The following is a 19,056-nucleotide window of genomic DNA, read 5'->3' on the forward strand; positions in this document are numbered from 1 at the left end:
TAACTTGACCGTAGAGACAGTTTGGAGATTTTGAAATATTTAAAGAAAAAATATTTACACGTGTGTGTGCATGTTCAGTCACTTCAGTCGAGTCCAACTCTTTGCGACCCTATTGAGTGTAGCCCGCCAGGCCATTTTGTCCATGGAATCCTCCAGGCAAGAATACTGGAGTGGGTAGCCATTCTCTTCTCCAGGGGATCTTTCCAACCCAGGGATCAAACACGCGTCTCCATTGCGGGCAGATTCTTTACTGTCTAAGCCACAAAGGAAACTCCTTTTTTTTTTTTTTTTTGCATGAAATTGTTTTAAAGCTGTGGTTGTTCATTATAGTGGATGTGAAAGCTAGGATTAGGAAAGCAGGCATGATTGATATAGATAAAATACAGTCCTACTGTCTCTGGCTCTCCATAGAAGGAAGCCCTGCAAGAGGTGTGTTCTTGAACAAGACCGCAGCCATGTGCTGCACATGCAGACACACAAAAGTTCTAGAAACTGGTCTGTGCTCTTTCGGCCTCAGAGCCCAGTTCCGGAAACCCCTGCTTTGACTCTGGCTTGCAGTGTACTATCACCACGCCCTCTTAGTCAGTGTTGTTCTCTAGTTAACTGCCTGTCTGCTCTGTGAGGCCATTCTTTGTTGCCATGAAAATTAACTAAGTATCTATGAAAAGCTTTGTGAGAAATTGGTGAATGTATTTTTCTCTAAGAGAGTTCTTCTTACTCTGACCTTTGATTCTTATTTAGTGCCCTTTACTAATAACAGTGATAGAGACTGCAGTTTGTATACTTTGTGTGTGCCAGGTGTGTATTAACCTTAGTTGATCCTCAGAACAGTCCTGTGGTTTTTAGATGGGGACCCTGAAGGCTGGATAGGATGCAGTGCCCTCTAGTCAGGACGAATTGAAGCTGCGGCTCCAGGAGTGTGTGAGTTCGAAGCCTGGGCTCTTCACGTTGGAATCCTCCTGGGTCTGCGGGCCGGGCAGGTACCTCTTCTGCTGCCCCACCTGCAGATGCCCAGCTGCTTGTAATCCTGGACTTGCACAGTTGCTGCACTTACAACAAAAAGCTCTTTACCTACGTAATCAGTTTTTAACCAGTCACATTTTATATGTCTGCTCCTTCCTTTGATACAGTCTAAAGTTGAAATTTTATTTTTTGATGGGGAGTGGAGAAAGAACCTTAGGATCTAGGAGAGTAGCTTCTGGGCCCTGTTGGTGAGGTAACTCAGAATTTATGAATTCCAGCACGTCTGTTGGGATTTGTAAATTACATCCGAGTTAAGGTTTTCCTCCTTTAGACATTTTCCTACTATGGACTTCTCCAATATTAAAGTAGTTGAAGCTTCCATAGTTTTCCTTTCCTATGGCTATACCTTGGCTTTCCCCACTGGCTCAGCTGGTAAAGAACCCACCTGCTGATGCAGGAGATGCAAGAGACAGGAGTTCGATCCCTAGGTCAGGAAGATCCCCTGGCGAAGGAAATGGCAACCCACTCCAGTATTCTTGCCTGGGAAATCCCATGGACAGAGGAGCCTGGCAGGCTATAGTCCATGGGGTCACAACAGTCAGACATGACTTAGTGGGTGTGCACACATACCTTGGTATCTCAGATCTTTTTGTAACTGGTCACTTGCATTGATCATTGTACAGAGTGCCTTTTTTTTCTTTTTTTGGCCGTGCTGAGGCTTCATTGCTGCGTTCAGGCTTTCTCTAGTGTGGTGAGCAGGACCTACTCTGTATAAATTGTGGTGCATGGGCTTCTCATTGCTGTGGCTTCTCTTGCAGAGCGCAGGCTCTAGGGCGAAGCGGGCTCAGTAGTTGTGGCACACAGGCTTCGTTGCTCCATGGCATGTGGAATCTTCCTGGACCAGGGATCGAACCTGTGTCCCCTGCGTTGGCAGGCAGATTCTTAACCACTGGACCACCAGGGAAGTCCCCAAAGTCAAATTTCTTCCCTGAGATTTCCCTCTACCTTGAAAAACAATAGTAGGTGTAAGATGGGACACATGTGATGGCAATTGTAAAAGCAGAATCAAAACAAAGGAACAAGGAAATGGGAAATTCGGTCCTATAGCAAGATGTACCTTGAAGCCATAAAGTAGGGTGTAGTTGTGACCAAGGAGAAGGAAATAGCAGCCCACTCCAGTATTCTTGCCTAGAGAATCCCGTAGGGTCGCCCAGAGTCAGACACGACTGAACCGACTTAGCAACAGCAGTTGTGACCAAAGTTGGTGTCAGAAGTGGAATGGGCAGATGGGGACTAGAAATAAAATTGTACATTTGGGAGGAGAAGGATTTAGAAGGGAGATGATAGAACTCTCTATAAAAATATTTTCATAAAAGATTTCTTAGGGTGGTGTTGTAATCAGTCTTGTTTTGTCTGTGTCTTGCTTTAGGATTTACAGTCTTGCTTAGGATTACTCTGTACCTTTCTTATGTTGTCACAACTTTTCATGCTTGTAATAACTCATCTTGGGGCAGTCTGAAAGTGGGGATGTTGAAAGTAACCTTAAGACTCTTCAGGAGTTGGCGATCTCTAAGGCAGATTTCCAGATGGAAATGTATTTAATTAATGTAGGGATGCGAAATAAAGATGTTTAGAATGAAAAATGACCCTAAAGTTAATCAAATACTGCTCTCTTATAGCGATTGCCATTTTAATAAAAAAGCAAACTAAATCCCATAGATTTAGAAAACTAACTCCCAGTAGCTACCCCCAGAACACGTAAATAGCTTTGTCACTTTTTTCTTTTACTTCCTTCAATGAATGCCCTCTCTCCCCAACCTGGATTATAAATTCTTTAAAAGGCAAAGCATTCATGCGTTTTATTTTATTATAGCATTCACAGTGTCTAATACAGGACATTATGGGCTTTGAATAAATGTGTTGATTGAATGAATTTCTCATGGTTTTTCAGGATTTGTCGTTGTAAGTGTTCTTTGGTTTTCACATGCATTGCAAATTTTAGTATTTCCCCCAATTTATTACTTCTTTTGAAGTCATCCTTCCTGCTTCTGACATGTTTCCACACTAAATTTTACTCTTTCATCTTTATTTCTTATCGCTTTCATTTGGCTTCTGTCATTTCATAATATGACTGAAGTCCACTCTTATCTTTAAAGCCTTTTCTTTTTCCAACTTTTAACTGCAGCAATTTTCAAAATTCAGAAGAGTTGAAAGAATAATGATCAGTATATCCACCGCTTAGCCCTCTAGAACCAACGTTTGTTTAAATTTTCTTCTGTTTGTTTTATCTGTGTGTGCACTTAACATTTTTTAGAGACAAATGTCATGTTTGTAGCGTACTTTTGCCCTTCATGAAACCACATACACTCACTGGCAGTCTTAATTCCTTTCTCCTTTCTTGCGATTTTTAACATTTATCCTACTGTCGTATTATGAAGATCTAGTAATACTATTTTTATGATACTTATAATACTTTTGAGATTCCTTGTTTGATTGTAACAGTCAATGTTTAAAATAGAGTGTTATAAATGTAGCATATTTACAAGTATATTGTAAGTTGCTATATTCTGTGTGAAAAGGTATCATTCATTTTAATTTACAGTTCTTATCGTGCTTTATTTTTTAATTTTTTTAATTAAAAAACATTCTTTTGTCATGCCCAGAGCATGTGGGATCTTAATTCCTCCACCAGGCATCGAACTCTCACCCCCTGCCATGGTCTTCACCACTGGACTATAAGGGAAGTTCCCTTAGAATGTTTTAAATGAGATGTCTTAAATTTTCAAAATCTCACAATGTAAAAAAGGTAGGATGAATGAAAGTGCTACAAAAATAGCCAAGAGGAACTGAATAGCCAAGATGTGTTTGATTAGTTCATCAAATGACAGGGAAAGGTCCATAATTTAGTGGTGATATCAATGATGGACCAACTTTCCTGTAAAAGTAATTGGAAAAGTGTCAGAAGGAGAAAAATGGAGGACTGAGAGCAGCAGAAATTAAAAGTGGTAGCAGCAGTTCATTACTTGCTTTTCTGAACCAGCAGTCCAGTTTTTGAACTTTTTTCTTTGTCTTAAAGCAGAGCAAGTAATCCCTAGGTCATAAGGTTATTATGAGAGTTGTGCTTGATAATTATTACCTTCCCCTTCCCTAGACTAATAGCCAAGAAGGGAGTAATGAATAGGCATAAACAGTAAATGAGAAGCCACTGTCCTTAGTATCTTTAATGAGCGGGAGATGGGACAGCCTCTCCCAGAAACCCTCAAGGTTATCCCTACACTGATAGGTATATAGATTGCAGAAGGTCCAGTTCCTGTTAAATAATAGACAGTAATAGCGATCTTTAGCTTACAGTTAAGCATTTATTGTTATAGTTTAGTCACTAAGTCGTGTCCAACTCTTTTGTGACCCCACGGACTCTAGCCTACTGTCCATGGGATTTCCCAGGCAAGAATACTGGAATGGGTTGCCATTCCCTTCTCCAGGGGATCTTTGTCACCCAGGGATTGAACCCCTATCTCCTGAATTGGCAGGCAAGTTCTTTGCTGCTGAGCCACCAGGGCTCCCAGTTAGACATTTAATTTATTAGTTACTGTGTGACAACTATGAAACTGTATTGTTTTCTTTTTTATTATTACGTCATTCATTCTTCACATTCAAAATTACTTGCCCATAAGCACATGTTTATTAACAATAGACCTAGGATTTGAAATGAATCCAGAAGTCTAACTCTATTCTCCCTCCATACTGAAGTTTTGTTCTCTATTTGTATGTTGTGTGTTAGTTTTTGTTTAGATGAAAGATTTGTGGGAAGGATTTTTTTTTTTTTTTTTTTTGCTGTTTTGGAAAATTTTGTGGACAGCCCTCCACAAATTGTAGACATCCTTATAAATCATAAACCAAGAATGAAATATGTTTCTTAGGTGATGTTAACATTTTTGTTATTAGGAGTAGAATTCGAAGCTACTTTACCAGATCAGGAAAAGTTGATAGGTAAATTTAATGGGATGTTGATACTAGACAAAATGCCAAGTGTGAGATGGATAAAAACTAGTAATGTACAACTAAGAAAATAACGAGGGAGAGTGTGTGAGTCTTTGGGCTCTAGCCTGAGATGGAGTAAGTGTGGTTATAATCAGTTTAAATGATGCTAAATTTTATAAACAGAAGACTAGCAGGATGTCTAGAAGAGAAATTTTCCTGGCTTCTAGAGCTTGATTCAGAGACTTAGACTTAGAGGAAGCCAGTGAATTTGATTTCTAAAGTTGTGACAAGATAGTTTTTTTAAAAGGTTAAACTGGAATTTAAAGTGTTGTGGGTTTCCTAAAGGGGAGTGAAGTAGGGAGTAAGCCATCAGTTCAGTTCAGTTCATTCACTCAGTTGTGTCCGATTCTTTGCAACCCCATGGACTGCAGCACGCCAGGCCTCCCTGTCCATCACCAACTCCCAGAGCTTACTCAAACTCATGTCCATTGAGTTGGTGATACCATCCAACCATCTCATCCTCTGTTGTCCCCTTCTCCTCCCACCTTCGATCTTTCCAAGTATCAGTCTTTTCAAATGAGTCAGTTCTTAGGATCAGGTAGCCAAAGTATTGGAATTTCAGCTTCAGCATCAGTCCTTCCAGTGAAAATTCAGGACTGATTTCCTTTAGGATAGACTGGTTGGATCTCCTTGCAGTCCAAGGGACTCACAAGAGTCTTCTCCAACACCACAGTTCAAAAGCATCAATTCTTTGGCGCTCAGCTTTCTTTATAGTCCAACTCTCACATCCGTACATGACTACTGGAAAAACCATAGCCTTGACTAGACGGACCTTTGTTGGCAAAGTAATGTCTCTGCTTTTTAATATGCTGTCTAGGTTGGTCATAACTTTCCTTTCAAGGAGTAAGCATCTTTTAATTTCATGGCTGCAGTCACCATCTGCAGTGATTTTGGAGCCTAAGAAAAGAAAGTCTGTCACTGTTTCCACTGTTTACCCATCTGTTTGCCATGAAGTGATGGGACCAGATGCCATGATCTTCGTTTTCTGAATGTTGAGCTTTAAGCCAACTTTTTCACTCTCCTCTTTCACTTTCATCAAGAGACTCTAGTTCTTCGCTTTCTGCCATAAGGGTGGTGTCATCTGCATATCTGAGGTTATTGATATTTCTCCCAGCAGTCTTGATTCCAGCTTGTGCTTCATCCAGCTCAGTGTTTCTCTTTATGTACTCTGCATATAAGTTAAATAAGCAGGATGACAACATACAGCCTTGACATACACCTTTTCCTATTTGGAAAGCAGTCTGTTGTTCCATGTCCAGTTCTAACTGTTGCTTCCTGACCTACATACATATTTCTCAAGAGGCAGGTCAGGTGGTCTGGTATTCCCATCTCTTTAAGAATTTTCTACAGTTTGATGTGATCCACACAGTCATAGGCTTTGGCATAGTAAGTAAAGCAGAAATAGATGTTTTTCTGGAACTCTTGCTTTTTCGATGATCCAGTGGGTGTTGGCAATTTGATCTCTGGTTCCTCTGCCTTTTCTAAATCCAGCTTGAACATCTGGAAGTTCATGGTTCACGTATTGTTGAAGCCTGGCTTGGAGAATAAACCATGGGGAATGGTAAAAGGGGAGACAGACTTCCAGAAGTATCTGAGGCTAATTTGGATCTTAAATTTGCAAAAAGAAAGATGTGAAATGTTTAAGCTCTTGTAGTAATAAAAAGCCACTGGGAATATACTTCCAGAAGCTCTCTTAAAGTTATATGAAACAAAGAGTAGTAAATTTGGTCATGGGTAAGTTAAGAAAGTATATTTGAAGGAAAAGAGTTAAAAAGTATATCTTTGAGGTGATGAGCTCTAAACTATCAGTTATAAAACTTAAAAAAGAGATGAAGAGTGCCATTGAAGAATTTATGCTTTTGGCCAGAAAGGCTAATGAAAAGTAACAATGTCATCCTATACGTATATGAAACTTTGATGTCTGTATCTTGAATTCTGCCTATAATTCTCAATGGTACACCTTTTAAGAAAGATATGAGAGTAGGGCAAGGTCCTGTGAAAAGCAGTTGGCATGATCAAGGAGATATGACAATTCAGAAGATTAAGACCTTTCTGTTTTGAAAGATTAAGACTCAAAGGAAAGATGAGAGAAGTCAGAAAATGAGATTAGGGTTTTCCTTCAGTCTTATAATCCTACAGCCAAGAGATGTACCATGAAACTTCAGAGAGAACATCATAGACTAGGAAAATATCTTGCCTCATCCATTAAGTGGAAATGGAAAAAACTTTTACTCTAAATTTATATGCTCTTGAACAGTGTCCTAATTTTTTTTTTTTTTTTTTAATGGCATCAGATCTCTGAACCTTTTGCCCTGTTTTGGGTTTCCAAAGATGGGCATTGAAAGAACATTGAAAACTGCCTGGAAAACAGAGCTCGGGGCTGAACTCTAGGGGTCCAGTCAGCTTGCTTTCTGTTTTGTAGGGTCCTGATCTAAGAATTGTGTTTACATTTTTAAGTGATTAGAAAAAAATTTTTAAAAGAATAATATTTAGAGATGAGTGAAAATTACATGAAAATCACATTTCAGTGCCCGTAAATGGTTTTACTGGACTGCAGCCAGGCTAATTCACTTCTGTAATGTTCGTGCCTGCTTTTGCACTACGATCGCAGAGACTGTCCAGAAAAGCCTAAAATATTTACTCTCTGGCTCTTTGGGGGAAAAAATTTGCCAGCGTCTGGGATAGACTAACATTTGAGTTATTTTTCCAGGTAAAGAAAACTTTGTCATGACTAAAGGCTATATAAAGGGTACTAAGCAACATTTTATTTTTTTTTCCATTACCATGCTGTCCTATATATAAGCCATTAGTCTCCTGTGACCTCTTAAATGTAAAATTTTAAATAAAAATTTAAATTCAGATCTTCAGCTGCACTGACCACATTTCAAGTGACTGACCGATGGTCTCGTGTGACTGGTACCTACTGAATTTGACAGTGCAAATAAGGCTGTTTTCATCATTGCTTAAAGTCTCTTGGACATTGCTGCTTGATAATACTTACATAGTACTCTGTGACAGGCTCTGTTCTTGAATCTTCTCAGAAACCACTTGTAGCAGAGATTATTACCTTCATTCTACAAATGAAAAAACCAGGGCCCTGGGAAGTGAAACAACTTGTCCAGGATCCACAGCTAGTAAATGTCAGAGTCAGGATTTAAACCCAGGCAGCCTGGCTTCAGAGTCTGTGTTTTTAATCACTTTGTACTGAACAAGGTCGAGAGTAAGGAGTGTACTTAATCGTAGCACAAGGAAGTTAGCTTCTGTGGTGAAAATGTGGCTCTGGGGATTTTGAGACTCAAAACATAAAAAGTTGTATAGAATATAGTAGCTACATTCCTTCCTGGAAAGAAATGTAAAGATGTGAACTGGATTAACTTTTTAGGAGCTTTTATTTTTCATAAGATAATATTAAGTAGAGTGCTTGGATTCTGGTGTACCTATGAAGTATTCTGGTATATCTGCTATGAAGCAGTGTTGACCCCCTTACAATTAGTGAAAATTATTTTGGCAGAGTAAGCTGTCACCTGGAAATTTTGCCTTCAAAACAGTTACAAATATTTGTGATAATTACTCAATCTGTAAGGTTAAAATATCATGCCCTAATTGTCTTCTTAGCCAAAATGACCAGTGATACATTCTTGAATATTTTACACAAGGAGACAGTTAACCTTTTTTTGTGTTTGAGACAGTGTTGCCATTGAGTTGTCATTTTATTTGAGTACAGTTTTAGGGGGTTTATGTGCTACTGTTCCAGTACTGTGTTCAGAGGCTGATGTCTTCCATTGTTGATCATGAATACTGGAAGAGCATTTTAGTGGGTGTGCAGTGTAGTTTGGGCATTCCATATTCTGAGTATCATTACATTTATTTGGTTTTTTTAATATAACAGATTCATGGCACTTCATGTATTAGGCACTGTTTGACGTACTTTATAAATGTTAAATCCTTATACCTCTGTGAGAGAAATAACTATTATCCCCATTTTGCAGATAAAGAAACTGAAGCACCCATGAGGAAACTGAGATGTTAAATAATTTAATCAAGGATAAATAGTGGAGCCTGGAATTTGAACCCAGGCAAAGAGGCCCCAGAGGTCTACTCTTGCCCACTGTTTTGGTATTTTTTCAATGATAGTGTATTAGTTTTTGTACATTGAACATCTTGTCTCACTTTTGGGGTTTTGACAGGTATAGAGGACTGTTGACAGCGCTAGTAAATGAGATCAAAATGGGAGATGTGGCTTTATGCACTTGCAGGTAGCCTCATGGTCAGAGAGGCAGCCATAGTGATCTGAGCCTATAAAATACAGGTAAACAGCTCCTGTTTGTTTGTTTTTGATTAGCACCAAAAGTACTTCAGAGCACAAATTACTTACTGACATTTTCAACTGAAGAATTCTGTCCTGAGTAACAGTGAGCCACACTATTGGGAGAGGGGTATGTGGGGTTCTATGGAACTTCAGATATGCCTTGGAGAAATTCAGGGAGCTTCTGTAGGCAGGCGTGGCTTTAAGTTAGCCCAGGTTTCCTAGGAAGTTCATTCAGCTTTGCTCTTTCTGCCCTGTTGTTAAACTTTATTTGGTCTTCATGAATTTCTTCTCTGTTACTGCCTTTGTAGTTAGCATTCTCAAGTTGATCCTTTAAAGCTGTCCTCCAAAGCTAAACCATGCTGTCGTTGTCCATCTGCTGTCTGCTTAAGAGCATGAGATTGTATTTCTAGGACAGTTGATCTGAAAATTTGTTAACCTACCTGGCATTTCTTTTTATTTCTTTAATAGTCCGATGATGTTTAATAGCTAATTTTCTATCAATAGGCATACTGTGATATGTGTCTAGTTTTTTAGTGGACAAGTCTGCAATATACATTCTTATATATGGTCTCTTGTGCATGGTTGATTTTATTTCTAGGGGGTAAGTTCTCATAAGTAGGAGTGGTGGGTGGAAGATTTTATGTATTAATATTTTGCTTTTTAAAAGGCTATAACCACTTCACATTTCAAAGATCCACAGATGTTATATATAGCTTTTGCAATTTTTTGGCCCAAGTTTAGTAGTATCTCAGCTTAGTTAAAAATGTGTCTCAGATTCATATCTTCAGATTTTTAAAAATAAATGCCATGACTGTTTATCCTCCTACACTTAGATATCTCAAAGGCACTTCAAACAAAACATATCTAAAGGCAAACTCATGATCTCTTCCCCCAGACCTAATCCTCTTCCGGTGTCCTTTTTTTTTAACTTGTCCAAATCAGAAACTTGGACAAGTAATTTGTCTCTGGTCTTTAAACTTAAGACATTTTTAAACTCTTATCTTAACTCTCTCTCTCTCTCTCTCTCTCACACACACACAGCAATCAAAGTCCTGTCAAATTTATTTTCAAAATATTTCTTGGCTGCATCCATTTCTCTTTTTCTTCTTGCTGACAACATTTTTTCAATGCTTGAATGCTGTGAGAATGTTTTTTTTTTTAATTGTTTAAAAATTATCTTTGCTACAGAATGAAACTGGACATGAAAACCAGATTAAAAAAAAACAATCTATATAGATGTGGTGAATGATTTATTTTAAATGTCTTATTACATTTGTTAGAAAATTTTAGAACATATTGAAAACATTTAGAAAATATTGGAGACATTTGCAGCTGAAAACTAGCCAGACAGTTCAGTCACTCATTCATGTCCAACTCTTTGCGACCCCATGGGCTACAGCACGCCAGGCTTCCCTGTCTATCACCAACTCCCAGAGCTTGCTTAAACTCATGTCCGTCGAGTTGGTGATGCCCTCCAACCATCTCATCCTCTGTCATCTCCTTCTCCTCCTGCCTTCAGTCTTTCCCAGCATCAGGGTCTTTTTCAATGAGGCAGTCCTTCGCATTAGGTGGCCAAAGTATTGGAGCTTCAGCATCAGTCTGTCCAATGAATATTCAGGACTGATTTTCTTTAGGATTGACTGGTTTGATCCCTTTGCAGTCCAAGGGACTCTCAAGAGTCTTCTCCAACACCACAGTTGAAAAGCATCAATTCTTTGGCGCTCAGAATTATTTCGTTGTAATTTAAATGCATATAAATCTACTCAGTGCATGGATTTATAAGAGAACTCTTTAAAGTGAGTTGGATATCATAAAATTTCACATTTCAAAAGTCAAATTCCTTTTCGGTTCTAGGCATGACCTAAGTTTTGGTCTCCAGTTGCTTATATTCTCATTCTGTATTTTCTCATTTTCAGGCTGAAATAGAACTATTCGTGAACAGGCTTGACTCAGTGGAATCTGTTCTTCCTTATGAATATACAGCGTAAGTTTCTCGGCTTGGTTTTCATACGAAATTTTGTGTCTCATCAGGATTTTGTGCATTTAGAACTTTACTTTTCCACAGTTAGTGGTAAGTTCACATGCATTTTAAAAATGTACAGGGCCTGAAAACATTTTTAAAGGGGGTATTCTTTATTTCTGAAGTAGGTTTACAACGTGGGATGTGGTCTCTTGATGTTGCTTTGCAACACCAACTGAAACTGTGGACCGTGGACTTCCTTTTTACCTGATGGACAAATAGCCATCTTGCTTTCTTTAATTTTTTTGATTATTAAAAAACTCACATAGTTTTAATCAAAATCCTTGTGTCCCACATAATCAGTCCCCAGGAAAAACTGCTTTGTTGTCTGCCCCCTGCATTTTTTTCTCTGCATATTCTAATGTACCTGACACATTTTTGTTTTAAATAAAAGTAGGTTTATATATTTTATTTGCACCTTGTTTTTCTCACTGAATCTGTTGTGGACAACTTTTCTATGTTAATACCCAGCTGCCTCAGTCTTTTTAGTAGCTGTTTATTATCCCTTTTTAGAGATCGTGTGAAGTCTATTTATGCTTTGTTTCACTAATTCTCTGTTTATGAACATTTCATTATTTCCATTTTTGGGATATTATAAAAAATTCTGCATAAATATACTTTTTTTTTTAAATTTGAGCACTGTGTACCATATTGGGTGTAAAATACAGTTTCTGAATTTTCGTTGGCTTCTAAATTTCTGCATTATCTAAGTTTTGAAAAAAAATGTTTACTGTAGAAAAATACACAAAAATTTAAGATAATCCTATGAGAATTTGTAATCTTAAACATGGATAAGAGGAGGATACAGAGTTCATGAGCGAATGGACCACAATTTATGTAACTGTTGGAGACTTTTTTCCTAGTTTTTGTTAAGTAAACAAATCTCTCTCCTTAAATCTTTGTGAATATTCTTGGGAAAACTCAGTGGATCTCTTACATCCAGTAGATGGAAAATCTTCATTAGGGGACTTCCTAGCTCTAGTTTTTATCACTCCAGATTCATCTTCCTCTTACGGCTCTAACTAGTCTGTAGTCATTGTGCTGGTCTCAACCGTAGTGGACACAGTACTGCCCTTTACTGTTCTATAGCAGGGCTGAAATTTGGCTGTTAATGTTCAAACAAATATGATTAGTAATATCAGGAAATTATAGAGAAAAGCTTTTAGCTGACTGGTCATGGCTTCTGCACGACTCTTGTTTTCTCAGAGGGTCTGTCTGGCCATGCTTTTCATGTTGGCCATGATGAGACAGGTAAATTTGACAGATGTAAATGTAAATTTGACACATCTTGAAAGGTCATTAAGTGAATATCTGGATTAGAAAGATAACAAGGGGAGGTAAGTTATGCAGAATTCCCCTGAAGAATAGGATGTAAATAATTTTATCATTGGAATGAATAATAATAAATTGTACTGTGTCAATTTTTAAAATTCTATCATTTATATCTTAATAAAAGTATTATTTGAAAATCAAAGTGTTATAAGGCATAATTTTCCGATTTTTGTTTTGTTTTGAGGAGATGTGGTACGTGGAACTTGGAGTAGGAATATATTTCTTATTCATCTACTAGAGCTGCTGGAGTGATAGTACCTAATCTGTCCTCTAGGCTGGCTAGGGGTTTGGTATCTCATTGCTTCCTTTTTCGCTTAAAAGCTTAAATATTCTTGTCTGCAGGTTTGATTTTTGCCAAGCATCAGAAGGAAAACGGCCATCTGAAAATCTGGGTCAGGTATTATTTGGGGAAAGAATTGAACCATCACCGTATAAGGTTTGTATACAGTGTTATATAAACGTCATTTAGATGCATCTTTCCCCCTCCCCCCCTTACAGAAAAGCCTGTGGTAATTTACTAAGAAGGAATTCATTTCTCTTTTGCATCCAGAAATAACTTCTAAAGTCACAGTTTAAAAAGATCCTTCCCCTTTCACAATATGTCATGAGTAAGTTTGTCCTAGGGAACATTCCTCCAGTCAGTATTGTCAATGATAAGAGTGCTCAGACCCCCTGGCTCACTTTGCAGAGGGATCCAGAATCCCGCTTCAGTCATGATTCTCCATACTACCCTCCTCCTCTTTGGGAACAGTATTCCTAGATTTTCCCTGTTAGCGCTTAGAGCACTGCTTCAGCTTTCCCATTGGCTTGTGGGGAAGTGAACAATTCTATTTTGACCAGTGAAGGTATATTTGAGGTACATCTTTGATGCATTTTTAGGACTTCAGTTAAACCAAGCTATAAGGACAATATAAGATATTCTCTTCTGTGTATGTACTTCATCATCATCCAGAATTAGTCTGCCTTTTAAATCTGTTATCTTTTAAGCCTATTATCATTCTGAATTCACAGTCCCCTGTTCAGTTTATATATATATATCTGCTCTCCTGCTGCACAAGGTATAATGGAGCTCTTTTAGAAAAATTAAACTCATTTATAATAATAATATATCACCATATACAAAGCTAAATGGTACAAAGAATATAAAATGAAAAGTAAGTTTCTCTCCTCTCTTCTGCCCTGTTCCACATCACAGTTTCTTGTTAACCTTTCCTGAAATATTCCATTTTTGCGAGCACATATAAATAGAATTAAATGTGTGTATTTATGTTTTAAAATACTGTTCTGCACTGTGCATTTTTCTTTAACTTTCTGCTTGGGCGTCTGTGCGTGCTGAGCACACGCATGTTACTGGCTGTAACTTGACCCCGGGTTTTAATCCCCCAGCCTCACAGCTTCCTCTCTTGGTATCCCTTCTTTCCATGATGAGCTTCCTTCCTTGTTTGCTCACTGAGCACCACCATCCATCTCCCTTGGCAGTTACTACATTGAGCATCTGTCCAGCAAATCCTCATGCCTAGATTAGTCCCACTAACCTCTTACCCCAACACTATGTCTCCATCATGCAGCACTGAGAGGAACACATATAATTGTACAAGTTTAATTCACTGCAGGTTGATAGTTTTCGACCATGAGTATGTCATCTTAAAATATTTTGAGATTTTCTACTGCAAAGATGCCAGAAATTAAAAATTTTTTCAGACAGATTTGAATGCCTGATGAGATGAAGTCACTAGGAAATAAGGAACTCAGAATATATGGACATGAGCGATAGTGAATGGGGCAAGCACACTAACTGTGTGACATTTCCCTGCTGTGAGTATGTTGAGATTACTTTGGGAATTGTCACATTCTTTTTATAGCAGAGAGTGGTTTTATATAAATTGTATAACTGCCTGAAAATCCTCCCTTAGTCTCTCAGCCCCATCTTTCTGTTTATATGCCTTGACCTTAGGAAATGATGGAAGGTGGGAAGAGCATCAGTAAGTAACACCGTCAGTGAACTTGAAGGGCAGCCAGAGTCTCTGACAGTAAACAGTAGAATATTCAGGTCCATAGAGAAGTTTTGTTCCCTTTGGTGCAGACTTTAAAGGCAGATTACTTCTTTAGTAGGATTCTACTCAGGGTTCTTTGTATATAAAGACTGTGCCTTGGCTTATGCAAAAAATCCTTCTTTTAGGCCTAATGCTTTTCAGGTTTAATTTTGTCCTAGGAGTTGAGGTAAAATAGAAGAACAGAAGGAGCATTCTAAAATGGAGAAAGAATATGCACCTAACATTTTCTATAAGTTTTCTAGAATTTTTTAGGATCAAGATTTGTGCTAAAACAAATTTTTTCTTTTTTTCAAATTTTTTCTTAAAGAGACAGAGCAGGCATTTCTTAAGATCAAGGCATAGGTTAACAGAAACATAGACTAAAATATCAGGTATTTTCCCCCCAAGCCAACCATAAATGTATTGACATATTTTTCAGTATTGATTTCAGTATTGATTCTTTATCCATTATTTTCAAAGAATTTTGCCTTATTTTAGATCTGTAGTAAGAGCAGTGGTAACAGCCAGCAACAGAACAAACCCCAAACTTGCTTTGCTGTCTTTTATCTGTGACTTCTGTTGAGGTCAGGAAGAAACAGTGCAGGACATCTTATGCATTAGGTGAAGCTGGAGCTACCTATCATAGGATCAGAAAGTCTCACATCTGACCACTCGCATTCACTCAGTTCACACAGCTGCTGATGCCTTTCACATGCTGGGCACTGAGTTAGGTGTGAATGAGAGAGAAATCTCGGTCCTTGTAGATCTTGTGTTCTGATGGGGAGAAAGAAACGAATTGCTGAAATACATAGCGTGTCTGTTGCTAATGAAAGAACTGTTGAAGATGAATCAAGGAAGAAGGTGGATGGAGAATTTGCAATTTTATTTATTTATTTTTTTAGAATTTGCAATCTTAAATAGGCCAGAGAAAGTCTCACCTGAGAATGTGACATTTGAGCAAAAGACTTGAAGCAAGTTAAGGGAGTGAACTCTGTGACTACCCGGGGGTGGGGTGAAAAAAGCAGCAAAAGCAGAGTCCTAAAAACTTGGAAATAGATTTGTTAAATTAAGACCTAAGTAGCCCCTGGTAAAGTAAGCCTATATGATATAATATGTTGTGAATAATACGTGTGTATGTGTTCATGCTCTCAAATAAGTCCTCAACCCCAGAGTTGGAGGACTCCTTACTTAGTTTTTAAACTTTGTTTTAAAAAATTGTCAATTTTTGTTTGAACTTCATTATTCATGACATCTTGAAAATGGACAGTCTTTTCAGTTGTGAGTAAAAAGAATCACGTTTATACTGATTCTGGATAGCCAGATTTGGCTTTTTCTCATGTCATCACAGTCTGTTGTTCACTGCTGAACCGCCCATCACCTGGTGCATAGGAGGCACTTAACAAATACCCACTGAATGAATATACAGACATAAAAACTTGTCTGTTTATTACTTGAAAGCCGTAGGAGACGTTACTATGGAGAGACAGGTGTTGTTCTCCATGTGGGTTTTTTCCTCTCTGAGGGCTCATTTACATTTAAAAATCGGTAAGTTGGAATTATCAAAGATAAAAACTTATTTTCAAAAGAAATATTGATGACAGGTTTTTAGAGAAACAGTAAGAATGAAATTTAAATGTGATTGAGCTATGAGGAGCTTTTATGTTTATTATCAATATTAATGCTCTTAATGAGAATGGTTTGCTTTTACTCTATGTTATAGGTGTGAAGGACCTGGTTATTTTAATTTGCTTTCCACTTTATTTTTAATACAGTTTACATTTAAGAAGGAGGAGACGTGTAAGCTTGTTTGTACAAAAACATACCATACAGAGAAAGCTGAAGACAAACAAAAGTTAGAATTCTTGAAAAAAAGCATGTTACTGAATTATCAGCATCACTGGTAAGTCATGGAAATTTGGGATTTGGGCCTTTTTCCTTTCACAGAAGAAGCTTCTGTTTCATTGAGTGTGTAAATTACTTCATGGACTAAATAAAATGTAGCACATTTATTTGCCGGAGGATTACTAAGGTTGACAGCTTAAAGTGTTGTCGTTGAACTCTGCTTAGATTATTGTGCTGTCTGCTGCTTGTTTTGGCACATAGACCTGGTACCTAGAGCACTTCTGTTAATGATGTGTAGTTTAAAGGAGTGTATTTATGCCTGGGGAAAGGACCTGAATCAAACTTTTAGAAAAATACCTTTATTTTATACTTGTGGACCATGAAAAAGACCGTAAGGGGAAAAAAATTAACTTTAATTTGATTTTTGAGAAATAGCATCTATTTCAAATAAAAATCCTTGTATTCTGTGTAATGTTTTTTATTTTATAAGCATGATGTAACATTAACAAGGTGTTTTAGCAGTTTGCATCATAATAAAAAAGCATTTAAAACTTTTTTCTTTCCCACGTACTATTTACCTACCATACAATATTCAAACAGTATTAAAAAAGAGTTTCAAAAGTGCAGCTTTTCAAGGATAACCAATTGTTATTCTTCCAGAGAAATTTTCAGCAAATGCCGTATTCTATGGTCTACATGGTTTACATACGTTTTACCTTTTCCAAAAAGTATGCGGTGCTGGAGGTGGTGAACAGGATACTGTCTTGAACGTTGGTCCTGTCGCTATCTCAGATTGACCCCTTTGCCCTCGCTCGTTGATCTCAGTTAGGACATGACCCAATCCCATGACTCAGTAGGATGGTTGGGACCTCTGATTCCCTCCTGCCTCCTGGGTTCCTCCCCATCCTCCCTTCCATACACATACAGCAAAGAAGTCCTGGAGAGGAGCAACCCAGGGCTCCATGCTATTCACCACCTAGTCTGTGATTAGGGATTCACTCTGATTGGCCAGACCTGGGTAGAATACACCTGAACCACGTAGAAATGAGTTTCCCATAGCAGAGCTCCGTTAGAAGGAAGGAAACTTGCCCATTACACCATGTCAGCTTCTTTCTTATCTGACCCTCAGTACAAACGGCAACTTGAAAGTCCCCTCCATCTCCTCCTCATTTCTTTGGTTTCTGGTAAGCCAAGAGCATTTTTCCTCTAAGCTGCTGTTGCTGCTGCTGCTGCTAAGTTTCTTCAGTCGTGTCCGACTCTGTGCGACCCCATAGACGGCAGCCCACCAGGCTCCCCAGTCCCTGGGATGCTCCAGGCAAGAACACTGGAGTGGGTTGCCATTTCCTTCTCCAATGCATGAAAGTGAAAAATGAAAGTGAAGTCGCTCAGTCGTGTCCGACTCTTCTTGACCCCATGGACTGCAGCCCACCAGACTCCTCCATCCATGGGACTTTCCAGGCAAGAGTACTTGAGTGGGGTGCCATTGCCTTCTCCAGGCTACTGTTAGATTACTGCTTAATTGCTGAGTTAATGTAACTTAGGATACATTTCTGACTCATAAGTAATTGAAAAGTTTCCCTTGGTGTTTTTGCTTCAAATTGTTCTTTCCAGCCTACAGAATCATATTTAAGGCTCAGATTTGCCCCTATCATCTCCATATTCTCTGACAGTTGATCATTTGTTGAATGAATGAAAGAATGACTCTTAATGGCATATGGATGATTTTTTAGCTGTCTCCTTTACCCTCAGTTCTTAAAATACTGTTAGAGTCTTGCTCCTAAAGATAACAGAAGCAGTTCTTCCTTTGTCGCTTCCCTATAATAAAGTACTTAGAAATACTTTCAACTTATTTATGATGCAATTAACGTAGGTATTGTTTTGATCCCAGTATGCTTAATAACAAGAATAAATAATGTAAAATAGTTGCAAACTTAAGCTATTCTTCTTAAAAAAAAACTGGAAAAGTACTGGTGAACAGTGATTTTTGTTGTTGAGTCAGAGAAGTTTATGATTTCAAGTTTGAATCCATTAACAAAAAAATCTAAGCCATATCACAGATATACAGTCTGGTAAATCTAGGCAATGGGGTTTAGTCCTTAAATCAGTTCATTACACATTTGGAAAATATTGATTCATATTGATGAATTCATGTGAACCATTAGTTGAGTATATTTCTGTCCTTGACTTCCAGAGTTTTTTTACTGTGTAATTTGATTTTAAGCACAGGTAACAGAGTTGACAGAGATAAAATATCATGAGCCTTTAGAAATATGAAAGATGGATGATAAAGTGTTCTCTACTACTCTCAGCTTCGTTTATCCTGCTCCCTAGGAGCAGCACTGTTTATTCCTCATGTCATGTCTCCAGATTTCTGTGCATATGTAGGTATATAAAAAAAAAGTTTGCCTTTTAAAATAACAGCTGAAATATTGTACACAGTATTGCACACAATTTTGCAAATTGGTCATTTTAAGAAAATACAGGCATTTTTCCATGTAAAGCACATCTGTAGATCT

The 19,056-nt window shown here is 38.0% G+C and overlaps 1 protein-coding gene across 1 annotated transcript in view; it reads left to right on the forward strand.

Moving 5' to 3' along the window:
* TM9SF2 (transmembrane 9 superfamily member 2) overlaps positions 1 to 19,056 on the forward strand; it is a 51,561-nt gene that overhangs the window by 5,698 nt on the left and 26,807 nt on the right. Inside the window, exons 2-4 of the mRNA NM_001205323.1 lie at positions 11,230 to 11,297; positions 13,008 to 13,101; positions 16,471 to 16,598. Coding sequence (NP_001192252.1) covers positions 11,230 to 11,297; positions 13,008 to 13,101; positions 16,471 to 16,598 — 290 coding nt within the window. The remainder of the gene's footprint in view (positions 1 to 11,229; positions 11,298 to 13,007; positions 13,102 to 16,470; positions 16,599 to 19,056) is intronic.

Source organism: Bos taurus, chromosome 12 (genome assembly GCF_002263795.3).
Source record: "Bos taurus isolate L1 Dominette 01449 registration number 42190680 breed Hereford chromosome 12, ARS-UCD2.0, whole genome shotgun sequence".
In the NCBI taxonomy this organism is placed as follows: domain Eukaryota; kingdom Metazoa; phylum Chordata; class Mammalia; order Artiodactyla; family Bovidae; genus Bos; species Bos taurus.